Source organism: Loxodonta africana, chromosome 16 (assembly GCF_030014295.1).
Source record: "Loxodonta africana isolate mLoxAfr1 chromosome 16, mLoxAfr1.hap2, whole genome shotgun sequence".
Lineage (NCBI taxonomy): Eukaryota > Metazoa > Chordata > Mammalia > Proboscidea > Elephantidae > Loxodonta > Loxodonta africana.
This window is the reverse complement of record NC_087357.1, coordinates 42,258,210-42,276,149: the sequence shown is the minus strand read 5'-3', so window position 1 is coordinate 42,276,149 and position 17,940 is coordinate 42,258,210. Positions and strand designations below refer to the sequence as shown.

The 17,940-nt window shown below is 39.0% G+C and overlaps 1 protein-coding gene across 2 annotated transcripts in view; it reads right to left on the bottom strand.

Annotated features, from left to right (window-relative positions):
• Positions 1-17,940, bottom strand: part of IDE (insulin degrading enzyme) — a 113,867-nt gene that overhangs the window by 59,833 nt on the left and 36,094 nt on the right. For both annotated transcript variants that reach the window (XM_023546922.2, XM_003409234.4), the window contains exons 2-4: positions 9,522-9,706; positions 8,119-8,326; positions 5,605-5,774 (exon numbers count right to left, since the gene is read on the bottom strand). In XM_023546922.2, the coding sequence (XP_023402690.1) occupies positions 5,605-5,774; positions 8,119-8,326; positions 9,522-9,706 (563 nt within the window). The remainder of the gene's footprint in view (positions 1-5,604; positions 5,775-8,118; positions 8,327-9,521; positions 9,707-17,940) is intronic.

Sequence of the window (17,940 nt, the reverse complement as noted above, 5' to 3'; positions counted from 1 at the left end):
CTCACCCACTCCTTCTTGACTTCCTTCTTTTATTTTCTTCCCAGCTGACAGACTCGATTGCTCCACAGTAATTTTGGAACTATGTTTTAAGAAATACATCAGTAAAGAATAACCAGAACTAAGTTTTTCTCTTTCCTGTTCCAAACCTACTTTCGAACATTCATCTGTTTCCATATTTATTCCACAAGGTGACCCCCCCAAAAAAAAGGATGCAGAAGAAGGCAAAGAAAGGGTAATTTATCAGGAACTAAGAAACTAAAACTAAAGGCATGCATGAATGATAAATGAAGAGAAAAAGCCAATGTGGATATCAACCATGAGTTCAATTTAGAAGCAGAACCACAGAATACTTCTCTTATAGCCTGCTGCACCACAGTCAGCTCACCAAACCCACTGACTCTTCAGGCAGCTGTTGGCTGGTGACCCTTTAAGGCGACCACCTTTCCCAAGTCTTGGTTCACAGCTATCAATTGGGTGTTATATTATTAAGGTTGCTATTATTTAACAAGCATTATTACAGCCAGACTTTGTGCTAACCACTTTACATACGCTATCTCATTTAATTCACATACTAGCCTGGTATGGGAGGAAACAAGCTTAGAGAAGTTAAGAAACTTGCCAGACTCTCAGCTGGCCAGTGGTAGAACAGAGGTTCAAGCCCAACAATGCCCAGCATCAGAAGCCCAGCTTTGAATTACCTAGGAAAATGCTAGGAGCCCTGGTCGCAAAACGGTTAAAGGCTCGGCTGCTAACCAAAAGGCGAGCAGTTCAAATCCACCAGCCACTCCTTGCAAACCCTATGTGGCAGTTTTACTCTGACCTATAGGGTTGCTGTGAGTCAAAATTGACTTAACAGCAACGGGTAGGAATATGCTAGTGGGAGGTAGGGTTCCTGGCTGAAGTCTGAGGCTAGGGGAGTCATAAGGGGATTCAATGAAGACATCTGTATAGAAGCAGATTTAGCACAAAGAGCCCTGGTAGCGCAGTGGTTAAGGGTTTGGCTGCTAATGGGGAAGGTCGGTGGTTCGAATCCACCAGCTGCCTCGCAGGACACAGATGTAGCAGCCTGCTTCCATAAAGATTACAGCCTTGGAAATTCTATGGGGCAATTCTACTACAGATTATCTATGAAAACAATTTTCAAACAAAATAACTGACTCAAAACAAACAAACAAAAAAAAACTCTTGCCAGATGTCAGAGCATGGAAACCTAAGACATTAGGAGGAAGGACAGCACTTTGAGGGTTTGTCCCATTTGACCACATAAGAGTTTACAAAACTGAATGTTCACCAGGACCATACAGGTAACCTACAGGTTTCTTTTGACAAAGACACACTTGGATAGTAAACATACAAACCATCCTCACACGCTAATAAAAAATATGTTCTCTCCTGCTTATCTTAAAAAGTGTCACCCTCTCAGGCTTTCATTTTCCCATTTTTGTAAACATTTTGATAAATGAATGTAAGAAATATTTCACATTTCATTTTTAAAACTGTGAAATATTTTAAATATACAGACACATGAAAGTACACAATGAACATCCACGTACTCACCACTCAGTTTTATCAAATATTCATATTTACTACAAACTTTTTCCCTCCCCAAGTAATAAAACATTAGGGATAGAGCTAAAGTCTCCTCCCACCCTCACTCCCTAGCAATACAATCAGAATTTGGTGTTTAATCATTCCCATGCATGTTTGCATACATTACATACAAACATAAATATTAACACTATCATTACATCCATTATTACCTGTACCTCTTTTGCTGGATTTATTTCTAGATACCCTACAGTTTTTGTTAATATTGTGAATGAAATCATTTTCCTCTAGCATTTTTCTAATTGATTATGTACTATTGTTATACAAGAATGCAACTGATTTTAGTGTTGTTCTTCTTTCTAGTAACCTTGCTAAATTATCTTATTTTTAATGACTAATGTGAAGATTTTCTTGAATATTTTTATGCAGACTGTCATAGCATACGGAAATGAAGAGAAAGCCTTTTCACCTCTTATATATCAGAACTATTCCTTGACTTATTGTATTGATTAGCACCTATACTACAGCTGAATGAAAAAGGTAATCTTATTTTGTTTTTGACTTTGAACATTTTTTTTTTTAATTTTACTATTAGTCATTATATTTGATATAGGCTTTTATCAGCTTAAAGACAGGTTTTTTGTTATTTCTGAAGTCATAAATGAGTGTTGAGTTTTATCAAATGTTTTTTGTGAGTCTATTGAAATGACTGCTTACCCTTTTAGATGACCTAAACTGTGAGTTGGGGCCCATTCGGTTATAATGAAGTTAATCTAATGTGCTGGTAGACCAGCACTTTTCTTGGAAAGAAACACAATATAACAGAAAGCAGCAAACTATGTCCCTCAATGTAAGACAGTTTAGTAAAAACACTTGTTTTAGCTGCCAATACAAACACATTACATGTGCTCTGAGTTGCTAGGTAAAATGTATTTCTAACTAAGTTGTACACAAAAAAGTGTGAAAGCCACTGATCTATACTATTTCTAAATTATGAAAAACCACTGTAAGGGCCAAACATTTCACTGTAAGGTTTTTCTTAAATATAAATAACACAATGCTTAGTTTTTGTTCATTTAAAAATACCCAGGTTTTTCCTGATACTGTTATTTAAAACCACAATCCCATAGTGAACAAAATAGCCTACATTTACAGAAACAGCTGGGGCCAATCAAAAATCACAGCATTAAGTATGAGTTTCTGACAAGGATTGTTCTTCAAGGATCACCTTGGCAAAAGTTTATATATGTGCAATTTCTGGGGCAAGAGTATACAGCTTTCATCATATTTTCAAAAGTATCTGTGATCTTAAAAATGGACAGAACCTCTACTCCAGAAACTTCAACACTATTTTACATTTCTAAAATTGGAAGGGGTATCTTAGTTATTTAGTGCTGCTTTAACAGAAGTATCACAAGTGGGTGGCTTTAACAAACAGAAATTTATTCCCTCACAGTTTACTCGTTGCCATCGAGTTGATTTTGACTAATAGTGATGTTACAGGATAGAGCAGAACCGCCCCACAGGGTTTCCAAGGAGCGCCTGGTGGATTCAAACTGCCAACCTTTTGGTTAGCAGCCGTAGTTCTTAACCACTACACCATGAGGGTCTCACAGCCTAGGAGACTAGAAATCCTAATTCAGAGTGTCAGCTCCTGGGGAAGGCTTTTTCTCTCTGTCAGCTCTAGGGGAAGGTCCTTGTCATCAACCTTCCCCTGGCCTACAAGCTTCTCAGCACAGGGATCCTGGGTCCAAAGGATGCACTCGGCTCCTTGGTGGCATAAGGTCCCTTCTCCTCTTTACTCTCTTCCCTCTTTTATATCTCAAAAGGGATTGACTCTAATAGGACCTAATCCTGTAAATTGAGTCCTGCCTCATTAACGTAACTCCCTCTAATCTTGCCTCATTAACATCATAGAGGTTGGAATTTACAATACGATAATCACATCAGATCACAAAATGGTGGACAACCATACAATGCTGGGAATCAAGGCCTAGCCCAGTTGACACACATTCTGGGGGGACACAATTCAATCCATAACAGAGGGTAACTTGGCATTTTGCGTTACTTATATTGCATCTTCTGTACTTTTGTACTGAGTCTGGCTCACTCATCTCTCAGCTATTTATATTGCCTCATCCTTTGCTGACTAACTGCCCAGCCTTATCAGCGGTTATAAAAACAAATATGCCCTCAAGTTCCACCCATACAGATATGGCCATTCAATGTTCTTCCCTGTCCATCACCCCTGAAACCTTCCCCTGACACCTGAAGACTGTTTCTTGCTTGTAACCAGAGTAGTAATTATTCACCTAACTCATTAAATTTATTTTGAAAGATTTGTGGCTGCTTCCTGATTGTGCTCATTATGATTTGTCACCAGTGAGGCCATTTAAAAGAAGACAACTCCCAAAGAGGAGCTCTAACATGTTCTGCACAATAGCAGTATTGCTGATTGGTACAAGTATCTAACCTATTAAAAGGACAAGAATCATTTGGATATGATGATTTTGAAGTGTTTTTTAAAACTCACATTCCCTTCGGGATATACTATGTATGCTAATGTTCTCCACAAAAACCACTTTTCAAACAATCTAGCATTGCCTAGATATTTTAAGGACTATAGCATTCATCTTAGAAATGATGCTGATATTGAGTGTCGAGCACCAGAAGTTTAAAAAATACAGCTTATCACTGCTTCTAATTACAATTTTAAAAACTCCTAATGCTATAAAGCTATATTAATTTCCCTGGCTGCTGCTGGATATAATAGAATGGTTTCCAAACTTAAAGAAAGCTGTCTTCATAGCCTTAAAAAAAAAAGGTATCCAATATATAACTTATATAATAAACACAAAGTGCACTGAACAACCCATTATTACTAGTTTTCTGCAATGGTATAATCCACGAAGCAGTATTTTTAAAATCATAGCAACCTATAACAAAGGTTACCTCTAGCAAGTGAAACTGACAGGAATAGGAGAGGAAAATGGAGACTTTTTGGTTTTGCTTTTTTTTTTTTCTTTTAAACTTTAAATACTTTTGTACTGTTTAAATATTTAAATTAAACATGTATTTTAATGAAAACCTGAATAAAGGAAAAGAGTACAATTACAGAATCAAGAATGTCCACATTTTTTTATTCTACTTCCTGTCATCTCACCTTATCTTCCAGGGCATCTCTGCCCTTTGAGAACAGGGACCGTGTGTGTCTTGTATAATGTTTACCTTGCACAGCCTTTCTCACAGCAGATAATATGTACCTGATGGGCAGAGGTGGAAGAGATGGGGCAGCAGAAGGATTCAACAAGGCTTGAGGTGACCATTAAATAAAGCCCTTCCATTTGGAAGGTAGGCTTTAGAATAAATGGATCTATTATCTTCTCCCTTTGAAATGGTAACTGAAGTCTATTCACCATTCTGCTCTTCTCCTTAAACATTTAGACCCTTATTTGAATGGGATGACCAAAGTAACCGTGTAGGGAGCTAAGTAATTGTTTAGGTCATTGTCACTACAATTTTGAGAATACCATCCCAAGGATTGTATATAAAATTAGCCAGGGGCCCTACTCCTGTTTGACATCCATCTTTTTGAGTTAACTAGCCAAAATGCTAGTCATCTGCTAAAAGGATTGTAACCTCTTCCTTCTTATTGTTCTTAAACTCTGAATTCAATTCTATACCTTGCTATCCAACAAACTCACTTCATGTTTGGTGACCCCTCTTCTCAATAACCTACCACTTTCCCCATGAGGCTCATACACTTAACCTTGAGCTTCACCTTAGGTCAGGAGTCACAAATGTAGGTACCTACACAGGAACCAGACAGGTAACACATAAGTGTAGGGGCATGGTTTAAGAAATAACACAGGAGGTAACAGCGGTATAACAATCACTTTTCAGCTCCAGAGTAGGAGTTAAAAAAGAATGGAGTAGACAGGAATGGGGAGTTGTGAAAACTTTCATCTTGAACTGTAAAGTGAAGTACTGTGCAAAGATGCCATGGTTTAAATGAGGGCAGGGAGAACTAATGCACGAAAGCCGCAGTTGACAAACCTGTTCCAAATTTGCTGAAGGGATGTTTGGGATTCCCTGTAGCTTTTTCCAACTGAAAGAGCCTCCAGGCATCGTTCATCACATTCTTCTCGTGTTCTGAATCAACTGCATTCACCTCTCTGTCTTTGCAACTCTCATCAAACAAGGGGCACAGGAAAAACTGTGCAAATCTAAGGGTGTAAAACATAATTAACTAGAAAGCTGTTATTTTAAGAGTGTCCTTTTTAAATAGTATTTTGAAACTTAGATAGGAAACATGAATTCTATAATGTCAGAAAAAACTACCACTGCTACTAAGAAAAAAAGAATATAAAGTTCTAAGAAACAAGTATAATATTGGACGTAATTAAACTCAGAGAAGTCATCTACCTTGGAGATGCTAAATAATTAGTGAAAATATAAGTAAAAAGACTAACACCAAAAAGTCAAGGCAGACTTATGGAAACAGCAGCAAGCTATTTAAGATTTCAATTTTGCATGACTATGAAAAACTTTGTCATGTGGGGCTAATTCTCCAAAAAAAAAAAAAAAAGGAAAAGGCAGGTGAGAGTTTTTAGGCAAATAAATCTTAAATTGCAAAGTGTAATTTCACTAGGACTCAGGCACCTTAGGACAAGGTAAGTGACCTACTTTTAAAAGGCTCTATTTGAATTTTTTTGTCCTCTTATGGAGGAAAACAAACAAACTCAGTTTTTTCCTCTTATGGAGGAAAACAAAAAAACTCAGTTTTTTCCTCTTATGGAGGAAAACAAACAAACTCAGTAGAAAAAAAAAATAATGGAGGAAAAAATCTCAAGTATTTCACAGTAGTTTAAGGCATGATTATGGTCTTTCATGAAATAGTAAGAGATACGGTACAAATTATTTAACAAAGCAGTGATTCGATAAATACAATGGTATATGACTCTAACTGAAGTAACCAACAAGTTTTTCTTGAGGATATTCTTTAATAATAGTACCAAAGTTGAACTAAAGTACCTTTAATTAGTAAAGTAACTCTCCTACGTTAGCTTGCAATTTAAGTCACGATTCATGTAGTAAATCTAAACTTTAGATCCCATCTTACAAAAACAGGACCCAGGTTTCAGACAGAGTCAAGAGCAGAGGCTCTGAATGAGACTACCATTTAGTTGGCCTAAGAGACTCTTGGGTCTATAAATATCTCAGCTACTGCCTCACAGTCCAGCTGTCAAGAAGGCCATTATCATTACTTGATATCTATTTTAAGCACATAAATGAACTGATACTGTTCTAAGTACTTTACACATACCAATTCAAAGGCAACTTCCATCTATCTGGAGTATGGAATCAAAGATGTACGAAAACAGATTTTTCTGGACATGTAACGCCTTTTACCTACCTCAATACATTCAGCCTGGTAAAGGTGCTTAGTAGCTACATATCATAGCTGGATAGGCCCAGAAAAAAAGTCATGTTTATGACACAGTACAATCAATTTTTTAAAGGATGCTTTTATGCAAGTAGTTTTTTTACTGAGCTAAGTAATAGATATGCTCCATCATACAGAGATCTTTTATATGAACATCTACTGTAGCATCTGTAAGGCAGGAAATTAAGTTCGGTGTATGATCCCAGGGAACTCATTAATGGAAGTCTTCTGGGAATACATATAAAAGATCATTACGCCTCAAAGCTGCTGTCTCAGAATTAAAACATATGATACAAATAAGTAAAAAACAGACTAGGGTGACCCAGTCATGTATCCTGAACCCTGTTAATAGTCTTTGTTCTAATGAATAAATGCAACTTATTAGGTTTTTAAAAATATATTAACTATTATTAATATAAATAAGCAAATAGAGCTGGAAATGACTAAGGGTGCCAAGTTAAACTTCACTATGGACATATCAAAAAGCTGCAGAATTACACTTTCTTGGTAACAGAAAACTATAAAAATTCACAAAGGAAAAATGATACTTTGAATAATGAATCATATCACTGATACAACAAAAAATTAGAAATGGTTAGCTGTTTAAGAAATTGCCCAAGATATTAAATTGGCCTAATGGAGCTTGCTCCAGAAAGTACTTTCAGAATGTCCCCAGAGTTAAAACAGCAGGACAAAAAATTCTGTATCCACTAAGTATCCTTGAGAAGCAAGGAAATGCAGAACAGGAAATACATGTGAAAAGAGATCCAGGGCACTATCACAGTATTTCCTTAGGTTACTGATGTTTTTGTCCCACACCCATTTCATATTAACACCAGTTAGAATGGGAAGGGCTGATGAGAATTTTATAAGTCAATAAAGTATTTTGTAGGCCTGAAGGCTCATTTAAAATCATGCCATTATTCTTCCTCTACTACAAAATAAATACATGACATCACATTTTTTTTTTTCCAGAAAACACAGGAAAAAAAAAACCCTAAAATATCTTTTGTTAAACTATAAAACTCTGAAGATATCTTTGTAAAAACAATTATAATGATGATGATGATGATGAATGGGATAAGTGCACAAAGTTGGATAATTCATAGGATATTCAGTGCTACCTGTCCAGGGCACCTTCTAGGTGTTCATGGGAAACATCAAAATAGTAATTGGTATGCTCTCCACTAGTAAAAGCATTTGAACTTCCTGCATGCTCACTGAGAAACTGGCTGTATTCATTTTCTTTAGGGTATTTCTTTGTTCCCAAAAATAGCATATGTTCACAAAAATGACTTAAGCCAGCAATATTTGGAGGATCCGACAACGAACCTGAAAGAGAAAACATATATATATAAACTATTTTGCTATGTGAAAAGCTACTAAGTATAGGTGAATTACAGATAATTTGGAACTCCTATGAGCATGCCAGCTCCAACCAACCAACTAATACAGGCAGCTCTAAAATGGCATTATGTAGAAGGTAAACTATGAGTCACAAGATCCAAATTCTAGCCCCAGCTCTTGACATTTAATCACTTGGTGACCTTACGCAAATTACTTAACATTTCTGGACACTAGTTTCCTCATACATTACACTAAAGGGAAAAAAGAATTGAATTCAGTGTTCCACAGGGACAAAACCTTCTAGCTCTTAAACATTTTATTGCAGAAGACCATGTAGCACAGTGCTAAGAGCATGGGTTTGGGGTTTAGCAGCTCTACTAGCTGTGAAACTTTGATCATATTACTTTATCCATCTCGCCTCAATCATTTCTCCTATGTGTTGCAGATAATACCTATCTTAGAGAGTGTGAGTACTAAATTAGATGGTATTTGCAAAGCACTCTGCATTTTATCTGCCAATAGTTACATGTTCAGTATATGATGGTTATTACCTCGTTTCCTCAATTCTAAAATACTAACCTAAAATAAAATAAGGGAGTGCCTGGGTAGCGCAAATGGGTAAGCGCTTGACTACTAGCAGAAAGGTTGGCAGTTTGAACCCACCCAGAGGCACTTGGAAGACAGGTGTGGCAATCTGCATACACAGGGTTGCAGTGAGTCAGAATCGACTCAATGGCAACCAACAACGACAAAATAAAATTTTAAAATAAAAACAAAAACTTTTCAAAGGAGGAAAAAAATCACTGGCCCACTAAACCTACATATACATAAGAAGCAAGCTGCTTAAAGCAATACTGAATGTGGAACAAATGTGTACATAAAAATCTAAGAAATATAGTATTATTACATCTACAAAATGAAAACATAGAACGATTACTATAAAGGATAGGAGTGAATTTCCTTGCTGCTTGGTTCCTCCAGGTGGGAACGTAACAAGATGTCTTTGGTAAATGTATAATTACTCGACAACTGTAGTTTACCAGTAGCTGTACAGGACTATGATACAAAGTAAGGTATCTCAGCATGAACTAGTAACTACCGCATCTTCATTTGCTCTAATAAAGGTCAACATTAGGTCAGTGAAACTGAACAAAGCTTAATTCATAATTTTAAATTGTACCTATGTGTACATCAAGTGCTGCTGATGACTTATCTGTGGTGGGATCGCTGATGAGAAGTACTTTGATGCCATTGGCCAGCTCTAGCCCGCGGTATTCTCGCTTGTCTTCAGGAGATTTTGTGATGTGATTGCCTATTCTCTTGATAGCCGGATTATTCATTTTGCTGTAAGTCTTTTTTTGGAAACTGGAACAAATAAAAAAGTTACTTATTGTTGGATTATGACTATTTTTTTTTAAAAGGAAAAAGAATAACATCAAGCAAACCCATATAATACATCATCACATAAAAAAATGCCAGGAGGAAAACTTTTATAGCTGATCTACAAGGTGTAAATTACTCCTCTTCTCTCTCTTACCCCTCATTCTTTCAGAGAAATGGTAACAATATTGTTTTTGTGGAGCCGTATTTTTATTTAGGAGAGCAGATGGATGGGGGACTTGAGACAGGGTGGGTTGGGCCATGGGCTGGGCCATAACTGTGCTGGTCTAGAACTGAGTTTTCAATTATCGATAACTGTTTTTGCACATATTTTAGAGAAAAGAAGCTGAGCCTGCTATTATTAGCAGGGGAAAACACCAATCAGGTAAACCAAAAAACATATCTAAAACTGTAGAGGAAAAATAGCCCTGCGCTAGCACACTGGCTTCTCATTTGGAAGACAAAAACATTATCTGACACTGATCCAAATTTAAAGGTAAATTAAACCCGACGCCATAGAGTCGATTCCGACTCATAGCAACCCTGTCGGAAAGAACAGAACACATAGGGTTTCCAAGGCTGTAATCTTTACAGGAGCAGACTGCCACATCTTTCTCCTGCAAAGTGGCTGATGAGTTTGAACCAATAGCCTTTCAGCTAGCAGCCGAGCACTTAACCATTGTGCCACCAAACCAAAAAACCAAACCCACTGCCATCAAGTCAATTCCAACTCATAGCAACACTACAGGATAGGGTAGAACTGTTTCATAGAGCTTCCAAGGAGCACCTGGCAGATTCGAAGAGCTGATCTTTTGGTTAGCAGCTGTGGTACTTAACCACTACGCCAGCAGGGTTTCCACTGTGCCACCAGGGCTCCTGAAATATAGTTAAACCGTTGCTATTGAATTGATTCCAACTCACAGCTACCTTCTAGGACAGAGTAGAACTGCCCTGTAGAATGCCACATCTTTCTCTTTCAGACTGGCTGGTGGGTTCGATCCACCGTACCTTTCAATTAGCAGCGAGCACTTAGCCACAGCACCATAAGGGCTCCTTAAAAGTAAATTACCAAAACCCATTGCCGTCAAGTCAATTCTGACTCATAGCAACCTTATAGGACAGAGTAGAACTGCCCCACAGGGTTTCCAAGGAGTGGCTTGTGGATTCGAACTACTGACTTTTGGTTAGCAGCCAAGCTCTTAACCACTGCACCACCAAGCCTCCAAAGGTAAATTAGAGGGGACACAAATGGGCATACAATTATTTTGGATAAAATCTTTATTTTGTGTGTTAAAAAAAAACTCTGGAGATTAAGGGAAAGAAAAGTCCAGTTGGCTTTTACTGGGATAACTTCATCTTTGGAATTATGGAATTTATGGAGTCCCTGGAAACCCTGGTGGTGTAGTGGTTAAAAGCTATGGCTGTTAACCAAAGGATCGGCAGTTCGAATCCATCAGGCGCTCCTTGGACACCGTATGGGGCAGTTCTACTCTGTCCTATAGGGTCGCTATGAGTTGGAATCGACTCGAGGCAATGGGTTTGGTTTTTTTTTTTTTTTTTGGTTTTGGAGTCCCTGGATGGCACAAACGGCTAAGTGCTCGACTACTACCTAAAGGTTTGGCAGTTCAAACCCACCCAGAGGCACCTCAGAGGACAGGTTGTGTAAAGATTATTATTGACATCAGCCAAAACACTCCTCAATCTGATGATATTCAAAGATAGGGCAGATCTGGAACTCATGGTCTGATATGTACATGGTCAGAACACAGCAACCCCCCATAAGGAACAATCCTGAGAAGTCCTAACACAAAATAAGGGACCTGGGCTGTCCTATGAAGGCAGCAAAAGCACGGACATAAAACAAACAAAAAGCTGGAAGGGCCCCAAATAATTTTTGTAATGCAGTGAAGAGCTGAATGCCAGAACAGGAACAGTACAGTGATCTTAACAGATGACAGTTAAGTTCTCTTACGAAGGCCCCCTCTGGCTTCCTCTGATAGTCCTCTCCTTTCTTCTCTAGAAAGCCTAGAATTCCTGATGGGAAAGGACTTCCATCACACAGAATCCTGGAGGGGTGCTGGCTGAAGGGTTTTTCCACAGTCTGGGGTATGTTTTTGAGAGTTGGGTAGATTTTACCTTTGTCTACGTTGGTCTATCTGAGTCTCCAAAAAGGGGCAAAGGAACCTCAAGTAACAGTCCTTATTGGAACCAAAGGTCTCACTTTTTACAACTAGGCTTTCACCCTTGTTCAGGTCTTTTCGAAAGAACAATCTGTTTACACTGCAACACATGCCTTCAGTATGTACTTGGTTTCAAAAACCTTAATTTAGGTCCAATATAAATTGCTATTTAAAAAAATTAATTCCAACCTAGCAGCAACATTAAGATTAAAGCATGGGGCAGCCTCCAATAAGACCCCCAAGGCCTGAAGAGCAGCATGAAAAGGCAGCAGTAAGAAAGTTCTGCGTGCGCACCACAGCGAATGCCTACGCTTCCCACGGGGTTGAGGTTCTAGTGGTGGGTCCTACTATGTGGGAGCTGAAGCCAAAAGCTACTCTGGTTCTATCACCATAGTTTACGCCCAACTCTCTCTACTGTACTTAACCTGAGCTAGTTTGATTTTGGGGAACCCAGGGTTACAAATTATTAAAATGTGTTCCTACTAATAATGGAGCTTTAAATTGTCCAATCCACAGCTCCACGAAACACAGCTCCCTTTGGCAGGAGAAACTCTGTCTTATTCTGTGGGAAGTAAAAAATTTAATTTTTTTTTTTTTAAAGATAACCACCTTCAACTGTAGGCTACATTCTGTACTTTTTTTTCAGAGTTCAACTTTCCTTGTCCTGATTTTAATTTTCTTGAGAATATTTAAATGTTAAAATGGAGAGAAGAATGCAGGTAGAGTTCCCAGCCCAGTAAGACCCATTTACAAATTATCAGAGTCCCTCACAGGCATGGATATAATTCATCTGGACACTGAAGCTGCGCCTGATTAATATCCCTGGTTTTGTTGACAATAAAGATATGATTTTATTCTCTAAGTCAAACAAAAATTAGTCCATCTACTTTTAGACATTTGTATACAGGATCAAGGGCAGCTATAAATTTCCAAGCTGCCAATACTCCCAAACCAAATATCATTACTTCCTGAGGAAGTCAGAGCCAAAAGAAACAGTAACAAAAATTTCAAACAAGGCCATTGCCAGTAATCCATATCCAATAGGTACAGTCTGGCTTTACCTACAGCATATCTGTCAACACTTCTTACGATGAATTGATTCTCACCTGGAGATCTGAAGAAAACAATCAGGAACTCCTCCTCCTCTGATGATGATGATAAATTCACCAACAGCTTGCCAGTCTCGGTATTTATACTCATGAGATCACATGTCTACTCATCTCAGCTCCCTCATTAACATACAAACTTCCAGAGTACTTTTATTTATTGCAAATGTTCTCCAATAAGCACCAAACCCAGAACAAGCAAGCATTTTGATATTTTAGATGACAAGCTAGCACTTACTCAAATGCTTTCCCATTTATTTGGTATCTTTAACCTGTCAAGTCAAAATTTTAGGAGCAATCACTTCAATTTTAGGGACATTATCATACACTGGAAACCGCATAGTAAGGCACAGAACTGTCAGTTTTCAGCGTTCCGATACACTGGAGGAGTGTTTAATAATTATAACATTTAATAATTTTGTCTAAGATAAAAAAGAATAGCTATCATCACAGAAGGTAAAAGTTGGAAGAGCCATTAGCGCCAGAATCTGCATTTTAACACGATCCCCAGATGGGGTAGTACCATGCTGGGCTGGTTCAAATCCTCCTCTTAAGTATGAGGACACTAAGCTAGGTCAGTTTAATGCCCACGACTGTAGAATAAAAAGTTACAGTTAGAGCTCAGCACTTAAATCCCAGGCCCGTGTCCACTCCCACCCCCCATACCCAAGCAAATTGAAGGAGGCCTATTAAGGTCCACGCACTGCACCAGGCATGTTAGTTACAAAGATGAATATGCCACAGCCCTGGCTCTGAAGGAACCCAGACTAATGACAGAGACATGTATGAAAATAGGTCATTATCTTTTAAGTGTGATGACAAAGTAGTCCCAGAGCACTATGGAAGTAATGAAAGGAGGCACCTTATTCTGTCAGTAGGGGAGACGGAGGAGGTGAGTAGAAGCATGCATAATAAAAGACAAGGGAACAATCAAAGTAGAAAGGAATAAATGAGCAAAGGCCTGTAGGTAGGAAATGCATGAGGAATATTACAGAAAACTGGTGTTCATAGAACTACAGCCAGAACCTCCACTTAAAGATCATGGAAATTTATCTAGACGTGTAGGCCTAAATCACAGGTTTGAAAAGCAAATCCCCCAAACAGAAGGTCATTTCCAAATTCTCATACTAAGAAGTAATTTTATTATGTAAACAATCTTTTCTCCAGATGACCTTTTTTGCAGTCTTTTTTCTCATCTTTTTTTCTCACAATTTAATAGCAGATTGGGAAATTTTACTTTGCCTTTTGATCGCTACCACCCCTCTGTAGCCCCTTAAAAATTTAAAGTGACACCTGACGTAGAAATGTTGCTGTGGCTGTGTGCCATCAAGTACATTGTGGCCCATAGCAACACCATGTAACACAGCAGAACTGCCCCATAGGGTTTGGTTTCCCAGGCTGTGAGCTTTACATGAGCAGATCGCCAGGTCTTTTCTCCCAGTGGAGCTGCTGGTGGGTTGGAACTACTGATCTTTCAGTTAGCAGCTGAGCACTTAACCATTGCGCAACCAGGACTCCTTTGACTTAGAAATGGTGACCTATAAACCAGAAGAAGTGAGTGATCATGCTAATAGTTAAATTACAAATTAAACCCTCCCTTCTGTGGAATCCACCCACCCACTCCCAAAACCATAAGCAGACTTTGAGGCCCTTGGCACTCCTGAATGCCAGAGGGAAAAACACATGGGGGTTCAGAATCACACCACAAAACATCCTTTCTTCCCCTTAGGAGGCAGAGATAATGTCAAGGTGGTGGTGGTATGAGCCCTAGGCTGCCTCAATAGATCAACATAGTTTAAAACAGCATATTCCCAAGTACTATTAATGTTACTTAGCCTAAAAAATGACACGTCTCTGGAAACCATCTATCCATGGGCCCTCAGTTACGTTGTTGTCAGGTGCATGAAGTTGGTTCAAACTCATAGCGACCCTACGTACAACAGAACAAAACAGCCTGGTCCTGAGCCACCCAAGAAAGGTATGCATCAGGGTATCCTTCCACCATACTTATTCAACCTGTATGCTGAGCAAATAATCCTTCAGCTATAAAAAAAAAAAAAAAGCTATAGGGACAGTTATATGTCATTTCATACATCACCTAGATCATAAAAGGAGGTAGAAGCTAAAATCCTGTCAATTAAACCCTAGTTTTCCATGACTAGATGCTTTGCCTTTGTTCTAGGCAGAATGTTGGCTGTTCTAACTCAGTTCCTAGCCCTCTGTAAAGGAGGTTACAATCAACAAACAAACCCTTAAATGAGTTAGGGAGGGGTTACAATCTAAAAGAATCCTACAGCAGTATCATTTTGGAGAGTGCTATTGTAAATTTTTAGTTTTGGTGCATATATATCAATGGCTGTTAATTCTAAAAATAATTTGGGATTCTACCCTCCTACATGGGGTCCAATATAAAGAGATAGAGAAGCTTAATATAGAACACTTTATAGAGACTTCATAAAGGTTTGGGCAAATGAACAAAACCTCCATTTTATACTTCTTGTCACCTACTTGGAGCCCTGGAGGCTCAATGGTTAAGAGCTCAGCTGCTAACCAAAAGGTTGGCAGTTTGAATCCACCAGTCGCTCCTTGGAAACCCTATGGAGTGGTTCTACTCTGTCCTATAGGGTTGCTATGAGGCAGAATCGACTCGACGGCAACAGATGTTGGTTGGTGTCATATAGTTAACTACAGGCCTCTCACAGTTGTAGTCTGGGAACCCTGGGTATTTCACAAGTATCCTCCTTCCACAAGTAGCCTTCAGGCTGTTAAAAAATGTAAGGTAGATGCCACTACCTGTATAAAACTAATCCTAACAATTACTCCCATTTAAAAAAAAATGCCATATGCTTTATAAACTGCTCATTTAATTTTCCATTCTAAGTGGCAAGTTACAGCAGTTGCCAACTGTCATCCTCCTAAACTGCAGAAGAAGAAACCAAAGCTCAGTGGTTAAGGAACTTGCCCAAGGGCAGTGACACAGTTGATTTGTGAAGCAGGTGGAACTACAGAGAAAGAGGAAGCGGGGGAAGGAGAGGAGCAGGAGGTGGTGCTTAAGGAAATTATACACTGCTGTCTTCCAAAATGCCTGGTTACCACCCCCACCCCTACAGCCCTTCCCTGATCCTATTCTCCTCCCTTGTTAATGTGCCTGCGAGTCAGTTCAGACCCATAGCAACCTTATGTACCACAGAATGAAGCACTGCCTGGTCCTGCACCATCCTCACAATTGCTGCTATGCTTCAGCCCACTGTTGCAGCCGCTGTGTCGATCCATCTCATTGAGGGTCCTCCTGTTTTTCGCTGACCCTCTGCTTTACCAAGCATTATGTCCTCCGCCAGGGACTGGTCCCTCCTGATAACATGTCCAAAGTACATGAGACAAAGTATCACTATCCTTGCTTCTAAGTAGCATTCTGGCCATACTTCTTCCAAGGTGGATTTGCTCATTCTTATGTCAGTCCACGGTGTAAGCATATTCTTCACCGACACCATAATTCAAAGGTGTCAACTCTTCTTCGGTCTTCCTTATTCATTGTCCAGCTTTCGCATGCATATGAGGTGACTGAAAACACCATGGCTTGGGTCAGATACACCTTAGACCTCAAAGTGACATATTTGCTTTTGAACACCGTAAGGTGTCTTTTGCAGAAGATTTGCCCAATGCAACATGTCATTTGATTTCTTGGCTGCTGCTCCCATGGACATCGATTGTGGATCCAAGTAAAATGAAATATCCTTGACATCTTCAGTATTTTCTCTCCTTGTCTTGATGTTGCATATTGGTCCAGCTGTGAGGATTTTTGTTTTCTTTATGCTGAGGTGTAATCCATACTGAAGGCTACAGTCTTTGATCTTCATCAATAAGTCCTCTTCACTTTCAGCAAGCAAGGTTTGTCATCTGCATATTGCAGGTTTGCTAATGAGTCTTCCTCCAACCCTGATGCCCTGTTCTTCATATAATCCAGCTTCTCGGATTAACTGCTCAGCATACAAATTGAATAAGTATGGTGAAAGGATACAAACCTGAAGCACACCTTTCCTGACTTTAAACCACGCAGAATCCCCTTGTTCTGTTCTAACTACTGCTTCTTGGTCTATGTACAGGTTTCTCATGAGCACAATTAAGTGTTCTGGAATTCCCATTCTTTGTAATGTTACCCTTAATATGTTATGATCCACATGTCAATAAAACACAGGTAACATCTGTCTGGTATTCTCTGCTCTCAGTCAAGATCTATCTGACATCAACAGTCATATCCCTCATTCCACGTCCTCTTCTGAATCTGACTTGAACCTCTGGCAGTTCCTTGTTGATGTACTGCTGCAACTGCTTTTGAATGATCTTCGGCAAAATTTTACTTGTGTGATATTATTGTTCAATAACTTCTGCATTCTGTTGGATCACCATTCTTCGGAATGGGCACAAATATGGATTTCTTCCAGTCGGTTCACCAGGTAGCTGTCTTCCAAATTTCTTAGCATGGACAAGTGAACATCTCCAGCGCTGCATCCGTCTGCTGAAACACCTCCGTTGGTATTCTGACAATTCCTGGAGTCTTGTTTTTCGCCAATCCCTTCAGCGCAGGTTGGACTTCTTCCCTCAGTACCATAGAGTCAAAATACAACCCTGAGTACCACAGAGCCAAAATATGACCTTGGAACGAAAACATGACTTTGAGTATATCCAACCTGAATTTAGAGATCATCTCAGGAACAGATTTGACTCACTGAACACTAACGACCAAAGACCAGATGAGTTATGGAATGACATCAAGGACATCTATACATGAAGAAAGCAAAACATCATTACAAAGACAGGAGAGAAAGAAAAGACCAAAATGGATGTCAGAAGAGACTCCTGAAGGAAGAGTAGCTTAAGCAAACAGAAGAAATGATGAAATAGCTAAACAGAAGATTTCAAAGGATGGCTTGAG